The 19,556-nt window shown below is 41.2% G+C and overlaps 2 protein-coding genes across 3 annotated transcripts in view; one reads left to right on the forward strand and one right to left on the reverse strand.

The window, feature by feature from the left end:
* Positions 1-93: 93 nt before the first annotated feature.
* Positions 94-15,377, forward strand: PIERCE2 (piercer of microtubule wall 2). The gene is made up of 2 exons (XM_075531562.1): positions 94-192; positions 14,918-15,377. The coding sequence occupies exon 2, from the start codon at positions 14,930-14,932 to the stop codon at positions 15,263-15,265; it is 336 nt and encodes a 111-aa protein (XP_075387677.1). The 5' UTR covers positions 94-192; positions 14,918-14,929; the 3' UTR covers positions 15,266-15,377.
* A 221-nt stretch (positions 15,378-15,598) lies between these two features.
* The window catches only part of DNAAF4 (dynein axonemal assembly factor 4), a 64,564-nt gene continuing 60,606 nt past the window's right edge, over positions 15,599-19,556 (reverse strand). For both annotated transcript variants that reach the window (XM_075531431.1, XM_075531430.1), the window contains one exon: positions 15,599-18,563. In XM_075531431.1, coding sequence (XP_075387546.1) covers positions 18,462-18,563 — 102 coding nt within the window. In that variant the 3' untranslated portion in view covers positions 15,599-18,461. The remainder of the gene's footprint in view (positions 18,564-19,556) is intronic.

Genomic DNA, 19,556 nt, shown 5'->3' on the forward strand with positions numbered 1-19,556 from the left:
GGCAGATTGAGTTACCCGTCTTTATTTGGCCAACGGTTCGCCTTCTGCTTTTATCGGGCGCAGGGGCAAAAAAAAAAAAAAAAAGGACGCATCACCTGTGTTCATCGGGATTCTTGCCAACGGCTGCAGAAAACAGAAAGCTGCTTTTTCCGGGGGAAAAAACACCAAAAAGCTGCGAGCAAGAATAAACAAGTACGACTCGGTGGGTTTGGGTAGACGGATGAGTGTTTTGAATGTTGGTATACGTTGGTATTATTAGAGGCACTCCCTATTCCCACCCATCTTACTCTACTACCAAAAATACCCGCCCATAACTCCTGCCTAAGGAACCACTTCGAGAAAAGATGAGGCTCTTGCTATAGTTAAGATTTACAATCCAGGAGACCCAAGGTAGCTCTTGTGCCCTGTCTTATGGTCGCCATGAGCCGCCCATAGTAGTGGGATTTGGAAGCAACACGGGATGACATAAGTGTAACTGTGCGTTGCATATTAGCCGTAATTGACTCTCAGGTTATATGGATTATTTTCCACTTGAAACTCACTGAAAAAATGTACTAGTGATGATTTTGAACAAAGAAACCATAATTTGTAAATGTTACATTTATTTACAATGTGCCTCATTCAAAAAACAATAATAACACTGCTAATAGAGGCAGTATAAAGGTTTAATTCTGTTCCCTAGTTGAGGCAAATATAGCAATAACTGTGTACCTTGGTGACCTAGTGGTTATGAGTTGGGCTGAAAACTGCAAGGTTGGCAGTTCTAAACCACTAGGGGCTCCTTGGCAGAAAATGGGGCCTTCTACTGCAGTAAATAGTCACAGGCTTGGAAACTCACAACAGCAGTTCTACTCTGTCCTATGAGTCACCATTGATTTGATGACATTGAATTTGTTTGGGTTGGGTTTGGTTTGGTGGCACCATACAAAAAAAAAGGAAGCAAGAAACCAGTATTAATTATATAATTACAGTGTCTGCACATGTGGGACACTGAGAACCAGGAAGAGTGTATGTGGACAAATTCTTTATATTCATTTCTGTATTATTTTTAATCATTTTATTCAGGGCTCATATAACTCTTATCACAATCCATACATACATCAATTGTGTAAAGCAATTTGTACACTCATTGCCCTCATCATTCTCAAAACATTTGCTCTCCACTTAAGTCCCTGGCATCAGCTCCTCATTTTCCCCTCCCTCCCCGTTCCCCGCTCCCTCATGAACCCTTGATAATTTATAAATTATTATTTTGTCATATCTTGCACTGTCTGATATATTTAAGAAGTCTGGGAGGCTGAAACTCTGGCGGAGGCCTTCATGCTAGTGAGTTGAATCCCAGTTGGAGATGAATCCCAGTCACATTCTCTAACTAAAATTTATTCCCACAGTATCCCACCATAATCTTATCTTCCTACAAGCTCAAGGTTACTTACCATATGCTTGAAGTTTATCTACCTGAAGGTTATCTGCCATGGAGGGCCATCAGACCCTATTGTCCACCCTACTCTACCTACTTCCTTCTGAGAAGGATCATAGATTGTTTCCCTGGAGAAGAGCTCAGGGACACCTAAGGTCAAGCCAGCTCAGGCACAGACACCTAAACTCCAGAACCCGCCCACCTTGTCGAGTATGTGCCTCCCTCTCACAGGTATGCTTCTAGTACATCTTCCTATTACATGTATGCCTCCAGTACATGCCCTTCCTATTACACATGTGTGTGACATGGCTTGCATGCCCCGTGACTATATAAGCCTGTTGGAGACCACATTCTCCCCCGCCCCTCTCTCTAGTTCCAGACTCCATGGAACAGGTGAGCCCTTGCATGCCTTGTCTGTGTTTCTTTAATTTACCCTTCAATTACGCACCCGCCCCTTGGGACAGTTGTGGAGGCTGGTCCCCCACATATACCCAGATGAGCATTTTCATGATTTCAATTGTTTCTCATATTTTTTCTGTGTTTGTGTATGTGTGCATATGTGTGTGTTTATATTGAAAGACTTGGAAAAACCCAAGTGGACTGGTTTTCTCTAACTCTCAGGAGGCCTAAAAAATATTAGGGAGAAATTAATTTATCTTTAAAGATTTGTATGTTTCCAAGACATTTTCATGGACAGCTTTAAAAAATTCAATATTTAAAAATAGTGGTTTACAATTTTAATTAACTTTCTATCATTGAGTAATTAACAGCTATTAATGACATGCTCTCTGCCAGAAAAATAAAAGTAATTATCTTGTTAATGTTTGTTTTAGACTATTTTGGTTAGATTTTAGTTGTGTCCAGATTGAACTGCACAAAATAAGACTACCCAGATTTGAAGAGTAAAACCCAAATAAAGCTACTGAAAGGGCCCAAGAAGTAAAGTGAAAACAGTAGTCCCTGTGTCATGAAAACTGTTAAGCCTCCACTACTTGCTGGCAGGTGTGGACCTACCTAAAGAGCCTTGGAAGACAGACATGGATATCTACTTCCAAAAACCCCTCCCGTGAAAGCCCTATGGAACAGTTCTATTCCAACATAGGGTTCTGAAGAATCAGAATCAACTCCAAGGCAAATAACAATATCAGTGTTTCTGAATTTACAAATATTTGTTAATGCTCTCTAAGATGTCTAAGATTTATGCACACACTAACTTTTCCAGATTGTATAGTAAATTATTTCAAACAAACCTTACTAGTTAATTTGTCATATGTATTGACTACTTGGTAAATAAGTAGCAAAAGCCCACTACCATGGAGTTGATTCTGACTCATATTTTAGTCCTCAGAGGACTGAGTAGAACTGGCCCTGTGGGTTTCCATTATGGGAGCAGAAAGCCCTTAACTTTCTCCTGCACTTATCGCCTGCATCTGTCGCCCAAAGAAAAGCTGGTGGATTTGAACCCCTCACCTTGTGGTTAGCAGCCCAATACAGAGACCACTGTGCCAAAGAGCTCCACTATGCCACCAGGACTTCTCAATAAATAGGTTTTCACACATTTATCTGCACCCCACAGGTTTCCCTGCACAGCCTGGCTCTAGCCCACTGCTGTCTAGATTATTCCAACTCCCAGCAACCCTGTGAACTCAAACTTGCCAAATCTTTATGAGAGTAGAAAGCTTTCACCAAGGAGCTGCTGATGGTTTCAAACTGCTGACCTTGTGGTTACAGCCCAACGAGTAATCACTGTATGACTAGATCTCCTAGTACGGAAAAGTTAAACTGTCTCTTTGGGCCCCTGAGGCTGTCAATCAATATAAAAGCAGCTTCATCTTTCTCCCTCCTGGCTGGTGAATTCCAACTACTGACCTTGTTAGCAGGTGAGGAACCCCACTCATAAGTCACTGCACATACCAAACCAACAGGCATACTCACTGCCATCAAGTCAATGACGACTCATTGAGACCCAGGTGCCATCGTGGTGATGCACTGGGCTGCTAACTACAAGGTCAACAATTCAAAACTACCAGATGTTCCGAGGGAGAAAGACAGGGCTTTCTCTTCCAGTAAAAAGTTGGTTGCAGAAACCCAGAGGGGCAGTTACAATCTGTCCTATAGGGTTTCTATGAACGGACACATCACCAGGGCTCCTTAAACCCACTGCTCCCAAGTGGATTCGGACTCCTGTCTAACCTATATGGGGTTTCGGAGGCTGTAAATCTTTATGGGAGCAAAGAGCCTCTTTCTGCTACAGAGCTCCTGGTGAGTTATCAGACAAACACTCACCCCAGGGTACCAGCAGAACTCCTGCAATCTGGCCACTAAATACCCATAAAGTAAATGTGGGTGGTTGTCTTTCCCACAGGTATCAGGACAACCACCTCCCCTCCAAGAGTCATTCTCCACGTGCAGGAAAAACTTAGATGTATCGAGAAAAGCAGATCTGTTGAGGCACCATCAGATGTTAGGGTTTGGGTGCCCTGATGGTGCTGTCGGTTAAGTGAGAGACTGCTAACCACAAGGTCAGTGGTTGAAAACCACCCGCTGTTCTGCAAGAGAAAGACGAGGCCGTCTGCTCCTAAAGATTTTCAGCCTGGGACACTATGTCGGGCTGCTATGAGTTGGGATCAACTTCATAGCATTGGGTTGGGTGACTTACTAATACCCAATGTCCATAGTTTTGATATTTAAAACAAGTGACTCTTTTATCAAAACACAGTAAACTGTCTTAAGAAAAACTAATAAGGTGTCAAAAAGAATAAAAAGGTTTGATGAGCATATGACTGATCTGAGACTCAAGAAACCGAAGTTCTACTTGCAGCTTTGCCAGCTTCTTTGCAAGGTGATTAAGTAAGCATTAGTAAACCATAGTGTACTAGGGTAAAGTCTTAGTACACTGGAAGTTTCAGAATGGAAAAAAAAGAAATTAGTAAAAATAATTTCCATTTATATAATTTATCATTTATACCAAATACTCTCATTTTATCCTCACAGCTATAGGAATTAAGGCAGATATATGATGAGTTTTAGAGATGATTTGTGTGTTAGTCTGGGTACTTTAGAGAAACAAATCCACAGAAACTCATGTATAAGAGAGAGTTTTATATAAAGGGTAAGTGCACATCAGGAAAGCATCCCAACCCAGTGCTGCCCAAACCCACATGTCCAACATTAACCCATATGTCCAACACCAATCCACAAAGGCCTCTTCCATCTCACAAAACAGATGCAACGATGCCAACTGCAGGAGGAAAGCTGAGTCAGTGAACGTGTAAGCATCTCAGGTCTGGCAGGGGTTTCCACACCGCTGCTCCAGCACCCAAGGCTTCAACGGGATAGGTCCATGTGGCTTCTCAGGGATGTCTTGCAGGAAGTGAGCTTTGCCAGCTAAAGCAGGGAACTGGCTAAGGCAGCTACACCCTGGTCCGACCATCACACAGCAAGAGACCCAAGAACTAGAAAGGCGAGGCTCACCGAGCCATTTATCCCTCCGCCCTTCAATTAACCCCACATGTGTTTATCGGCCAGGTTGGCACAATAAATTAACTACCTCAACTTGCAAGCAAAGGTATGATGAACTGATAACGACTTGGAACCTCGGTCCAGTTCCTGTCTTGTGCTGCTTCTACATGATTTAGAACCATTCAAAGGAACGGGAAGAAAGAGGACAACATACTTCACATTTGCAGACTTGGTGATCGAGATTTCACTACAAAAAGGTTTACTTTATTGCAAAAATTGAGCTCTTCTTGTGAATCACCTAGGAATTCAGAGTGAGCTGAATGTTGGTAGAGAAACTGAGCTCATTTGACCAACATTTGAAACTCAAAAGAGACTCTGTCCCCACTTACTCATGGCACAGTACCTCCATAAACATTCTCACCCCACTTGAGAACTGAACAAGCTGAAACTGTCTGCTTGCTTATGTTGTTACCTGCCACTTAGTGCATTCAGATTCATGGCGACCCCATGTGTGCAAAGAAGCGCCCCACAGGGTCTCCAAGGCAGAAGCGTTCCGAAGCAGAGCACCAGGCTTATCTCTGGAGGTCGCTTTGGGTGGGTTCGAACCAGAGCAGATTCAACAATATTCGTAAAGGGTCTCAGCCGCATGAATGTCAAATATCCACTGTAGGTTTATGAGACAGAAAGGATAGAACTTTAAAGTACACAGATGTATGTCAATATCCATGATAGGTCCTATGACATAGGACATTATGTCATTTGGACGTTGTAAAAATACCGTAATATAGATAATATATATGTGTATGTCTGTATCTGAAAAAATATATATATATATATATAAATGTAACCCTGCACACCAAACTGATCTGGCTTTCCATTGGCACCCAAAACCGCCTGGTTTGAAAACTTGCACCAGCAATTGGCTGCCTTAGGCATCCAGCACTCTCTGGGTAGCCCCAGGGAGCCTGGTTCGGATGGGAAGCCCTAGGGAGAGTAGGTTTGCCTCAGCCCAGTATCTCCCCACAAACTGATCCAACAAGGCTCCGGGGCTGGGCTGGGGCTGAATAGAGCTCTGGCAACTAGCCTGGGGTCTTGCTAGAATTCAAGGCCAGCTGCCTGGTAAGAACCCTTCCTGCTGGCTGTGGGCCTGTGGTGGGACCATTGCCAAATAGGTGTTTGCTGCAGCACATGCCCGTAGAAGCAATCGTCTATTTAATTCAAGCTAAGAAGAATCAGAGTTATAGTACCCTGCCAATCAATCACTATTAGGTTATTTAGATATAATACTAGAATTTCTGATCTAGAAGGGACTCATATCTTAACTACTCCAGAAATTGCTAGGTTAGAGTTTTTATTTGTTCATTTAGTATTGTTTTGTTTTTAGATCAATAAAATTATATTTCGCCTTCATAGATACCAGAGTACCTCGTTCAAAGGCTTGATATATACATGTTTTTTTACTCTGCTTTTAGAATAATTGGAAATCACTCTGTGTCCTATGGCTATATTTGGAAATCCCTTATATTTATAGACAAGGAACTTAAATCCCTTGTAAAATGATGTTGTCAAAGTCACTCTACTATTATTAGTGCCACCATTTGAATTCAGAACTGGTGACACCTACTTTGTGCTGTTTATAACTTTTACAGCAGGAACTATACAAACAGAAACAAGGTTCCCAATTAGTCAGCTTGGCGTGCTTTTGTGACGCTTAAGCAGCTATTGTTATTAGCAGCCCTCCAGCCCTTTCTGTGTCCCTGTGTTCTCAGCTCCTCTACCAAAGGCTTCCCTAACTTCTGCCCAAAGTGCACTCACATCTTTCATGCCAAGGAGACCTGGTGGCATAGTCAGTCACATGCTGGGCTGCTAATCCCAATTTAAGCAAATTGAACCCACCAGTTGCTCTGAGGGACAAAGAGAAGGCTTTCTGCTCCCATACAGATTTATAGCTTTGACTCAGGCACTCACTCTCACTCACTCACTCACACTCACTCACTCACACACTCACTCCCCAAGCCCACAGGCCCAGGAAAAAGAAAAAAAAAAAGATTTATAGCCTCAGAAACTCAAAGGGCCAGTTCTACTCTGTCCTGTAGGGACGTTAAGAGTTGGAATTGACCTGATGGCAGAATTATTTTTTAATTAAATACTTTTATTGGGGGCCTTTACATCTCTTACATTTTCATCCATTGTTTTTACATATGTTGCCATTGTCATTTTCAAAGCATTCTTTCTACTTGAGCCCTTGATACCAGCTCATTATTTTCACCCTCCCTGCCTCATCAACCCTTGATAAGTTATAATAGCGTATTATTTTCATATCTTATATCATCCTCTGTCACCCTTCATCCACTTTTCTGTTGTTCGTCCCCCTGGGAGGGCGTTATATGTTGATCCTTGTGATCAATTTTCCCCTCTCTTCCCCCACCTTCCCCTTATGCCCTGGTATCTCTATTCCCTTTGTTGTCCCTGAGGGGTTTATCTATCCTGGATTCCCTGTGTTTGGGGCTCTTATCTGTAGCAGTGTGCATGTTCTGGTCTAATCCGATTTGTAAGGTAGAATTGGGATCATGATAGTAGAGGGGGGTGGGGGGGAAGCATTCAAGAACTAGAGAAAAGCTGTGTGTTTCATTGGTGCTATACTAAACCCTGACTGGCTCATCTCTTCCTTGTGACCCTTCTGTAAGGGATGTCCAATAGTCTACAGATGGACTTTGGGTCTCCCCGCCCCCGCCCCCCACCCCCATTCACATTGGTATGATTTTGTTTTGGGTCTTAGATGCCTGATAACCTGATCCCATTGATACCTCATCATCACACAGGCTGGTGTGTTTCTTCCATGTAGGCTTTGTTGCTTCTCAGCTAGATGGCCACTTAACTTTAAGCCTTTAAGACCTAGGACACGATATCTTTGGATAGCTGGGCACCATCAGCTTTCTTCACCATATTTGCTTATACACCCTTTTGCCTTCAGTGCAGAATTTTTGGAGTGTGTTTGGTTTTTGTTTTTTTGCCAAGAATAGATGTAACCTTTTTCTCAAAGTGTGATTCAGGGACCAGCAGCATGTGCGATAGTTAAAAAATATATATATATATATATATATAGAAAAGCCTGCAAAGAGAATAGGAAAACACTAGTGCGGCATATAAACCTTAGAATAATCAATGGTTTGGGATCAAAAGGGCAGTATTTACTGAAGGACAGAGTTGAGAAGGGTTAGGAAAGGAGGAGGAATGGAACCCGGAAACACTGGAAGGAAGTGGGATACGTGATGTGACACTGCAGGAATTACAGTGAAAGAGTTGAAATAAAACTTGTATGAATTGTTGCATGTAAAACTAATGATCACACAATTCACAGTAAAAAGTTGGAAAAAAGAAAGATTGCCCGACCTTTCACCGTCTTCATGATCATGGGTATGTGCAAGTCCGTTGTTGTAGCTATTGTGTCAATCCTCCTCATGAAAGTTTTCCCTCATTTTCTTCAACCCTCTACTTCACCAAGCATAATGTCCTTTCCCAGCATTTCCCTCTCTCCTGGTGGCATGTTCAAAGTCAGCAAAGTCTCCCCGACTCCTCCTCCCTTCTAGGGAACATTTTAGTTGAATTTCTTCTAAGCCGGAGATGTTTGTTCCTTTAGCAGTATATGATATGTTCAATAATCTTCGCCAAAAAAAAGTTCCTGTTCACACAGAAATTCTTTTGGCTTCCTTTTTTCATTATTGAACTTTATGAGATGACTGAAAAGACCACGGATTGGGTCAAGGGCACCTTAGTCTTCAGAGTGACATCGTTAGTTTTGTTTATTTGCAACAGGCTCTTTGATTTCTTTGACTGCTGCATCAATTTCTTGTTCTAGGTGTTCTTTTTTTAAAATTTTTTTTAAGTCTTTTGTTCTAGGTGTGCTTACTCCAACTTGAATTTCTAGCAGGTTTCTGTTGATATGCAACTCTGGCTGTTTTTAAATTATCTTCAGCAGAATTGCTAGCATGTGATAGTAATGATCTTGTTCATTCACTTCCACGTTCCATTTGATCACCTTTTTCCGTAATGAGCACAAATAAGGACCTCTTTCAGTTGGTAGGCCAGTTAACAGTCTTCCCAATTTCATGAGGTACGCACTTCCAGTGTTGCGTCCATTTATCGAAGCACCTCGGTTAGTTTTAAGTCAATCCCTAGAATGGTCTTCAGTGAATCTTGAACTTTTCCCTTCCGTCCTAGCAGTTTTTGATCATGTGATACTTCTCCCACCCTTGTGTTAATTTCCATACTGTGTGATGGATGACTTGGAGCTATGCCACTGGTGTTTCCATGGCTTACCATGGTGAACAAGAGCCAGTGGCACTTACAGACTAAATCAGACTAGCAAGGCCTAGTGATGTATTTTCCAAAATATAGTCAATTAAAAGCCCGTCGATCACAACAGAAAATTGCCCAATATAGTGCTGGAAGGTGAGCCTTGTAGGCCAGAAGGCATTCAAAATAGACTGAGGACGAGCTGTCGCTTTCAAAGCACAAGAATCAACCTAAAAGATGTGGAGGGAGTAAAACCTCTGGAACCTTTATTTGCTGATGCGGCACGACTCAACATGAGAAGCAACATTCACCACTAATCAGAATGAATCAAAGTAAGCTGAAAGTCATCAGAAATGAAAGGTAACAACTGAAGATTGATATCCTATGTGTTGCTGAGCCGAAAGAGCTGGAATTGGTTCATTTGAATCCTATAATCAGTGATAGACTACTAACCTAAGGCGTCAAAATCAAACCAAACTTGTTATCAAGTCAGTTGTAACTCAGTGAACCTGTATAGGCCAGAATAGAGCTTCTCCACTGGGTGTCCATGGATATACGTTTATGGAAGCGGACTGCCACATCTGTCTCCCATGAATTGGCTGGTGGGGTCAATCTGCCAACCTTTGGATTAACAAGCGAGTGCTTAACCACTGCACCACCAAGGCTCCTCACCAGTAAAGAAAACAAAACCCTACTGTCAGCAACCTGATTCCATCTCAGCAACCAATATAGGGATTTGGAGGCTGTAAAACTTTAACAGGCACAGATAGCTTCATCTTACTCCTGAGGAGCAGTTGGTGGGTTTGAACTGCAGGCCTTGTAGTTAACAACCCAAAACATAATCCACTAGACAACTAAGGCATCTCTAAGATACATATTTATAATATGGAAGTATCCAAGAAAAAAGTATTTTTCTCTTTATAGAAAAACAGCAGCAAAACAAGCATCCTTGGATTAGATTTGCGAAAAGCTATCAGGTGAGCCAAAAGATTTGTAAAACATGTTTAAAAGGTTTCGGAACTTTGTGAAAAGATTCCTTGCCTTCTGATTGTCATTAAATTGAGGGAAAATATGAGAACTTAATGTATCATTTGGTTAAGAGATCTGAGGTAGAAAAAACGTAGGCTCCCTTGTTTCACTAGGACAGACAAGTGACTCAAACTCAAAGGCGGCCTTTCTAGCCTCCATCCCTAATTCACTTCCCAAGCACATCTAGGGTCAGAACTGGTCTCCTAATCCCAATGCTCTTTCCACTAATTTATATCTTTAAAGTCAGTAGTCACTTAAAAAAAAACTTTAAAAAAGTTTATTAAAGATGCTGTCCAGAAACACATGAAAGAAGCACACCAGCCTGTGTGATCATGAGGTGTCGAAGGGATCAGGGATCAGGCATCAAAGACCAAAAAAAATCATAGCATTGTGAATGAGGGGGAGTTTAGATTGGGGACCCAAGGTCCATCTGTGGGCAACTGTACATCCCCTTCCAGAAGGGTCGCGGGGAGGAAACAAGCCAGTCAGGGTGCAGTGTAGCAACTATGAAACATACAACTTTCCTCGTCTAGTTCCTAAATGCTTCCTCCCCCCCATGATCCCAATTCTGTCTTACAAATCTGGCTAGACCAGAGGATGTACACTGTTTTACAGATACTAGAAACACAGGGAATCCATGACGGATGATCCCTTCAGGACCAGTGGTGAGAGTGGCGATAACTGGGAGGGTAGAGGGAGGGTGGGCTAGAAAGGGAAAACTGATTACAGGGATCTACATATAACCTCCTCCCTAGGGCACAGACAACAGAAAAGTAGGTGAAGGGAGACGTCAGATGGTGTAAGATATGACAAAATAATAATTTATAAATTATCAAGGGTTCATGAGGGAGGAGAAGCAGGGAGTAAGGGGGAAATTGAACTGATGCCAGGAGCTTAAGTGGAGAGCAAATGTTTTGAGAATGATAAGGGCAATCAATGTACAGAGGTGCTTTACACAATTGATGTATGTATGGATTGTGATGAATTGTATGAGTCCCCAATAAAATGATTTAAAAAAAGGATACTGTCCAAGTAGAAAGTCAATAGTTACCAAAAGAGTGGATGAATGTCATTTTATATCAAAAAAACAAACTCACTGCCATCAAGTCAGTGCTTCCTCATAGTGACCCTTCTGAGACACCGTTGACAGAGGTAGCAAGCCCAGTCTTTCTCCCACAGAGCTGCTGCTGGCGGTTTCAAACAGCTAACCATGTGGGTTGCGGCCCAATGCATAACCACTGCACAAGCAGGGCTCCTATTAAAATAAAAAGCTGGCATTTGTGAATATTTCCATGGGGAAAACACTTTTCTGTAGATACACTACTCGTCATACTGCCATCAAGTGGATTCTGATTCATAGTGACCCTACAGGACCGGCTGTAACTGCCCCTATGAGTTTCCAAGACTGTCACTGTCTAGGGGAGTAGTAAGCCTCATCTTTTTCTCTCAGAATAGCTGGTGGTTTCAAAATGATGACTGCAGTTAGCATCCCAACATGTGACCCACTACACCACCAGGACATAAACACGTGTAACACACAGTGTATGACGATATATTCTGTATTTGATGGTTTTCATTCACACTTAATGGTTTTCTTAACAGAAATGCTAAGGAAATAGAATTTACAAAAGATTTGCCCTGCAAGTGTTTCAGAGGCAATTATATGGTATAATACAATCTCAAAGTGAGAATATATTAAATAAAAATGTCTATACTTTAGAGGAGCTGTTGACTTGTAATCATTCTGAGATAATATTGGGCTGTGATGCACAAGGTCAGCAGTTCAAAACCACTGCTCTTCAGGAGAAAGACCCAGCTTTCTATTCCTGCAGTTACAATTTCAGAAACCTACAGGGGCAATTCTACTGTTGTATAGAGTCACCATCAACTCAATAGCCGTGATATCATATGGTATATACTTATGGTTATATTTTGGCTCTCATGGGCTTGTTTTAATTTTCTTCAACTTCAACTCAAACTTGCATATCAGCAATTGATGTTCTGTTCCATAGTTGGCCCCTCGCCATGTTTTGGCTCCTGATAATGTGCTTCTACATTGTCTCTTTCCACAGATGTATTTGATTTGATTTCTTATATCTGCTATGTGACAAGTTCCATCTGTACAGTCACAGTTTATATTGGAAAAATATATTTTCAATGAGTAAGTCCTTGGTCTCAAAAAATTTAACATGCAGTCTCTCAAGCACATTTGAACATATATCACCAAGACTATCTTTTCAAACTGCTAATCCTTCATCTTTGTTTCCAACTTTGCATTCCAATTACCAGTAGTTATCAATACATCTTGATATGTTTGATCAATTTCAGACTATAGAAGTTGTTAGACATCTTCAATTTTTTCACGTTTGGCTTTAGTGCTTGGTGCATATATTTGAATAATAGTCCAATTAATTGATTTACCTTATGTGTATATGGATATCGTCCTATCGCTGACAGCATTGTACTTGAGAATACACCTTGAAATGTGGATGAATAGAACACCATTCCTCTTCAATTTGTGATTCCCAGCATAATAAACCATATAATTGCCTCCCTCAGAATGTCTAGTAACAGTCCATTTCAGCTTGCTCTGGCCTAAGTTGCTGATCTTTATGGGTTTCACTTTATGAACCTTACTTTCATACTTTGTACATTCCACACTCCTAGTCACGGATGTTTCTTCTGATTATGAGTCATCCCGCATCAGCCAATGAAGGTTCCAAAAGCTGTGTTCCATCTGTGTTGTCATTATAGTCAAATCTGCTTTAAGGAGACAGCTCTTCTCCAACTATGTATTTTCCAATTGCATGTTTTTCCCAGTTATATTTTGAGTACCTTCTAACAGGGGCTCATTTTCTGACATGGTATCAGATAATGCGCGGCAGCTTTTCATCAGGTTTCCGGAGGCTAATTTTTCAGAAGTAGTTCACCTCTGCCTTCTTCCTAGTCTGTCTTAGTCTGGTAGATGTACTAAAAGCTGTCTACCATTGGTGACCATATTTTAAATAACAGTGGCATCGCTTCTAGAATCACAGTAATATGCCACCAGAGGAATGTCAGAAATACACACACGTATGTACAGATGGATCTACCAATCTGTCTTTCCCCAAGCTCATCATTGCAGCCAGTGGCACTGCATTTACTGTGATTGTCCGGAAACCCACCATGGGAATCATCCTTGACCTGTTCATCTTCCTTACATCTCCACCAATCAAGGACTCTGAGGTTTCCTCTAAAATGTTTCAAAGCTATTCACTTCTCTACCGAAGTTGATGTCACCAGCACATAGCAAAGCCTGTTATCAAGTCAGTTCGCACTCCTAATGACCTTGTAGGATTTCCAAGGCTGTGAATCTTCCCAGAAACTGATAGCTTCTTCTTTCTTGTACCTGTGTCAGGGGAGTTCAAAGAGCCGCCTTCCAATGAACAGCCATGCGCTTTAATCACCATACCACCAGGGCCTCTTTCAAATGACATGTGTACTCATAGGACACAATGAAGCTGCTCCTTTGGGATTAGAGATGATAAATTCTTATGCAGACAGCCTCATCTTTTTCCTGCACAGCAGTTGGTGGGTTTGAACCAGTGTCCTTTGGTTAGCAATCCCAAATGCTTAACTCATTGCACTGCCAATGCTGCTTCCATTGCCACTACCCAACTATAAGTCATGTAGCGCCTCTTCATAGCCACTCAGACCATGACAACAGCCAAAATTGTTTCTTCCTGACAGTTCCTGAAACTCTTTAATAGCTTTCCATTCTCCTAGGAGAAAGATTTCACATTTTTAACCCAATCAACAAAATCTCCCAGGATCTGGCATCTGCCTCTAGCCGGGTCTCATTTCCCCCCTAGCTTACTTACAGGCCATGCTAAATTTAATCCATTGTTTCTTCTATCATCGTTCTTCTCTTCTGGCTTAGATTCAGTGATACTTTACCAGAGTGGGCTTCTCTAGCACCCGCACCAAGTTGGCGTCGTCATTATTAAAAAGCCCACTGCCATCAAGTCAATTCCAGCTCACAGCGTTCCTATATAGGCATTCCGAGGCTGTAAATCTTTACAGGAGCAGGGAACCTCGCTCCCCCTCTTGAAGCAACTGGTGGGTTTGAACTGCTGATCTTGTAGCTAGCTTTAAACTTACCAATAGCACCATTAGGGGTAGAATCCCGTATGTTTCCATCAATATTTTGTGATCATAGAGCTTACCACAATGACAGTTATAGGGTTAAGATTAGGATTCAGCTGTATGTCCTCTTTTGTCACTGGAAGTAATACAGATGCTCTCACTGTTTCTCATAGATCTATTAACTCGCTGCCGTGGGGTTCATCCTAACTCATAGTGACCCCGTAGAACACAGAATTGTCTCTGAAGGTCTCCAATGTTGTAAATCTATACAAGAGCAGAAAGCCTCATCCCTTGCCCAAGGAGCATGGCTGGTGGGTTTGAACTGTTGACTTTGTGGTGAACAGCCCAATTCATCCACTATGCTGTCAAGGCTCCATCATCGTCCTACTATAGAATGTTAATGAAGTTAGCTTACTAACACTTTGACAAATTTGCGTGGTGAAAATTTGTATATTGATTAGGTGGCCCTTACGAGATCATGGATTTAAAGTGAGGGTTGGGGATGGTGGTAGGGGTGGTCTAAATTTACCTCTATTTGTTTCCAAGATTTATAATTGAGAGTGATTTAATGTGTTTACTTTTTAGGAATTGAGAATCATGTCAACTTCACATTCGGTCACAGAAATTAAATCTGAACAAGTGTCTCCTTGTGTGAATCCAGGCAATCCTGTGTTTTCATGTATGTTGGACCCAAAGACACTCTGTACAGCTACCTCGCTATCGAAACCTCAGATGATTATGTATAAAACCAAGTCAAGTGATTATGGGGACTTTTCACCCATCCCAGAGTTTCTTCCCTGCAATTTCACTCCGAAGGAACAGGCATTCTCAGGCCATCTCAGAGCAACCGGATTTTATCAAAACAACACTCTAAACACTGCACCTGACAGAACCAGGACCCTTGACTTCCCTAATTTTCAACACACTTTATAAAAAATGTTCCTTTGCTTACTGAAGAGAAAACATATTTTTTAAAATGAGTTTTAAATCTAAAACACTTGAGGATTAAAAGAATTAGACCAGTTAAAATAAAACTTTTAATAAATGAAACTTTTCAACTAACTAAATTACTTCTTTGATTTGAATATTTTCCATGACTCTGAGTTCTTAAATAAAATGTGTTCCCAACAGAATAAGCAGTCACATAAATATGAAAGTAAAAAACTATTGCCACAAAACCAAAGACACTTATTTATTTTTTAAGACGCTTGTTTTGTTTTTTTTAAATCAAAATGTGAACCTATTGTTTCTTGATAATATTCCCCAACTAGGTCTATACATTTCTGAAGGAGGTATTTTTCTCTAATCCTTTCTTGAAGAATTCCGTAGTCTTCACCTTACCAAAGACAAACAGCAATGTTGGTATCTTCAAGAGATGCTTCGTGTTTGCATCATCACAGAGTGAAACAACACAGCCAGTGGTGCAATCCACAGCCGGTGTCATAACATTGCAGGTCACCAGCACATCCTTTGCTATCTTTTCCTTTTGTTTTCTCTTTCCTGGCCTACTTAAAGGTACAGAAAACAATCACAGTAAGAAACCTATCTTCACCAGATAGTGTCATGAAGTATGATCAGTGTTTGGGGGAAAACACTACCTTAAACTAGAGTAAAAGAAATAGTTTCCCAAACACTTGATTTAATGGGCTGAGTTGATCGGACTGCATAGTTGGTGGAGAAATATTAGAGGGAAAAGTTCTGTGCATTTGACAACTAAGTAAAAGCTTGTCAGCACTGATTGTACTAATGCCAACCCCAAACAATAAAAACGTATATTTAATTTAAAAAAACAATATTTTATCAATCATTTATTTGAAAACTTTATATTGTTAAAAATTGAACAGTAAGAGTCCTGGTAATCATCGTGGAAACAAATATTTTGTTAGTTACAAGGCCAAATTCAATGCCATTAGAATATATATTTGATTGGAGCACATGGGAGCAGATGAAGGGGGAGGAAGAGAGAGTGGAGCACATCCTGGCCTACCAGGCTGTGAGGACGATGTTCCCAATTAGAGCAGCCAGTCGACAGGACCACATGGCCGGCCCCACTGTGAGACATGATGCCCCTCAAAGACCCATAGCCCTATAGGGGACAACACCAGAGACACAGTGTGAAAATTGCACCAGATCTAATCCCGCCACACCCAGGTAAAGCATTAAGGAGGTACAATAGAACCACAGGGGAATGGAGCGGCAAAGTCTCCAGGGAATGCTGAAGGTGGACTTTGGGGCCAGGGCGTGGTGGCCCAACAGACTGGACTGGAAAACATTCTTAAAGGCCAACAAACAATCCTTGAACTAACTACAAGCTTCTCTTTCTTGTTGTGTTTTGGTTTGTTGTCATTGGTTTGTTGTTGTTTGGTTGTATATTGTTGCTTGGTTTTGCTCTGTCTTGTTTTTGTGCATGTTGCTTTCTCCACAGGTCTGTCTAAATTAAGACAGGCTGGATGAACAATTAGAGGAGAAAACAACGGGACCGACAGTTCCGCGGGGACATGGGAGAGGGGGCAGTGGGGGGAAAGGTAATGGTGTTAACAAACCCAGGGACAAGGGAACAAGTGATCCAAATCAGCGGTGACGAGGATATGGGAGGCCTGGTAGGGCATGATCAAGGGTAATGTAACAAAGAGGAATTGCAGAAACCCTGATGGGGACTGAGCATGATAGTGGTACAGGAGCAAAGTCAGAGGAAAGAGCTGGGAGGCAAAGGGCATTTATAGAGGTCTAGATAAAGACATGTACATATGCAAAGATATTTATATATGAGGATGATGAAATAGATCTATGTGCATATATTTATAGGTTTAGTATTAAGGTAGCAGATGGACATTTGGCCTCCACTCAAGTACTCCCTCAATGCAAGAATACGTGCTTCTATTAAATTGTCATTCTATGATGCTCACCTTCCCGACACAACCGCTGAAGACAAAGAGGGTGAACAAGTAAATGTGGTGAAGAAAGCTGATAGTGCCCAGCTATCAAAAGAGATAGCGTCTGGGGTCTTAAAGGCTTGAAGGTAAACAAGCGGCCATCTAGTTCAGAAGCAACAAAGCCCACATGGAAGAACACACCAGCCTGTGTGATCATGAGGTGCCAAAGAGATCAGTTATCAGGCATCAAAGAACAAAAAAATCATATCATTTTGTGCTCACCTCCCTGATACGACCGCTGAAGACAAATGGGTAAATAAACAAATGTGGCAAAGAAAGCTAACAAAAATATCTTACCATAGTAAATGAGTGGGGGGAGTGCAAGGTGGAGACCCAAAGCCCATTTGTAGGCCACTGGACATCCCCTTACAGAAAGGTCTTTGGGAGAAGATGAGCCAGTCAGGGTGCAATATAGCAACGATGACAAATACAACTTTTTTCTAGTTCCTAAATGTTTCCTCCCCCCTTTCCACTATCATTATCTAAATCCTACCTTGAAAATCTGGCTAGACCAGAGGATGTACAGTGGTACAGACAGGAACTGGAAACGCAGGGAATCCAGGGTGATGATCCCTTCAGGAACAGTGGTGTGAGTGGCGATACTGGGAGGGAAAAGGGAGGGTACGATGGAAAGGGGGAACCGATTACAAGGATCTACATGTGACTCCTCCCTGGGGGACATACAACAGAAAAGTGGGTGAAGGGAGACATCGGACAGGGCAAGATATGACAAAATAATAATTTATAAATTATCAAGGGCTCATGAGGGACGGGGGAGCAGGGAGGGAGGGGAAAAAATGAGGACGTGATACCAGGGCCTTGGGTGGAGAGCAAATGTTTTGAGAATGATGAGGGCAATGAATGTACAGATGTGCTTTACACAATTGATGTATGTATGGATTGTGATAAGAGTTGTATGAGCCCCTAATAAAATTATTTTTAAAAGAATATATACGTAGTTAGCTATGTATGAATATAAAGAAGAAATTAAAATTTATTATTTTATTCAGAAACTACCAAGTCAAGCATGTCATTTCCTCTCAACTTATAGTATTTTGACTTTTACAGAACTATAGTATGAAACGTAAAGTGATTTCACATAATAAGTAATAATATATAGTGAGATCCCTACATTCCTCCAGTTACATTTAAAACTTTTAAATGATAATTAGTTGTCACTAGTAGTCATTGAGATTTTAGTTCTGTTCCTTGAATGATATTTCGAATCTTCTCAGCATCATTTTGTACAACTTTGTTGGATGGATCGATCTTAAGTGCAGCTTCATAATCCAGAAGACCTATATTTATACAGTAAAAATTATAAATAAAATAAATAATTATAACACTTGTTTTATCTAGGTAATTCTTTTTTTCTAGATAATACTCTTTAAAAATAAAAGTAATAACTGAAAATATGGTTAGTACAACTGTGAAGTTTTTATGCGGATTCTCGTCATCACACATGGTAACATCCCTGACTACAGAAGCTTTCCGGTGATTTCAGTCTGACCAGATGGAATGAACTCCAAATACACCAAAAGTCAACATTTCGTGCGTTCAGGAAGTTCATGGATGTCCAAACAAGGTTTGTCATCAATCAATATTTCACCTTTTTTGAAACGAGAAAACCACTCCTACACTTGAGTTTTTCATACAGCGCTGTCTTGTAAGCTGTGTTCCACATCACAACAGTTTCTATGAAATTTTTCCCAAATAGGAAACAAAGTTTCACACCACACAGCCATGTGCTATTCTCTTAAATCAGCCATCACAAAAAACGACGTTTGAACAAACTGCTTTTACGAAAAAGTTTGCTGTGACCACAGAGAACCTCCCCAGGTGACACCACTGGGTGCACTAACTCAGAGTGAGTTGCTTGATATTCACCTATCGGGAAAAAAGTGCGTTATAGGAAAACTGCATAGCAGAGCTTTATTCCATCTTTGGGGGGGGATACCCCGTGTGTGTGTGTGTGTGTGTGTGTGTTTGTGTGTATGTGTGGGTGTGTGTATAACTTGATATCTTTATAATAAAACACTACCAGCAAGGGTTTGAATTTTTCCTAGCATAAATTTCTCTGACTTTCATTCTCTCAACAATGCTGTCATTTACACTTCATCTACTGGTCATGACCTCATGAATCCTTCTCAGATTTAAGCACTTTTTTTTATCTTTTCCATAGCTTCATCACATACTACAGATGTGACTTTAGCCCTTTCTGAAGAGGCCCCACAGACAGACAATGCTTTTCCTCTCCTTTCTGTGGCTATACCATATTGTTGATGCATTCA

This window comes from Tenrec ecaudatus, chromosome 14, assembly GCF_050624435.1.
Source record: "Tenrec ecaudatus isolate mTenEca1 chromosome 14, mTenEca1.hap1, whole genome shotgun sequence".
Lineage (NCBI taxonomy): Eukaryota > Metazoa > Chordata > Mammalia > Afrosoricida > Tenrecidae > Tenrec > Tenrec ecaudatus.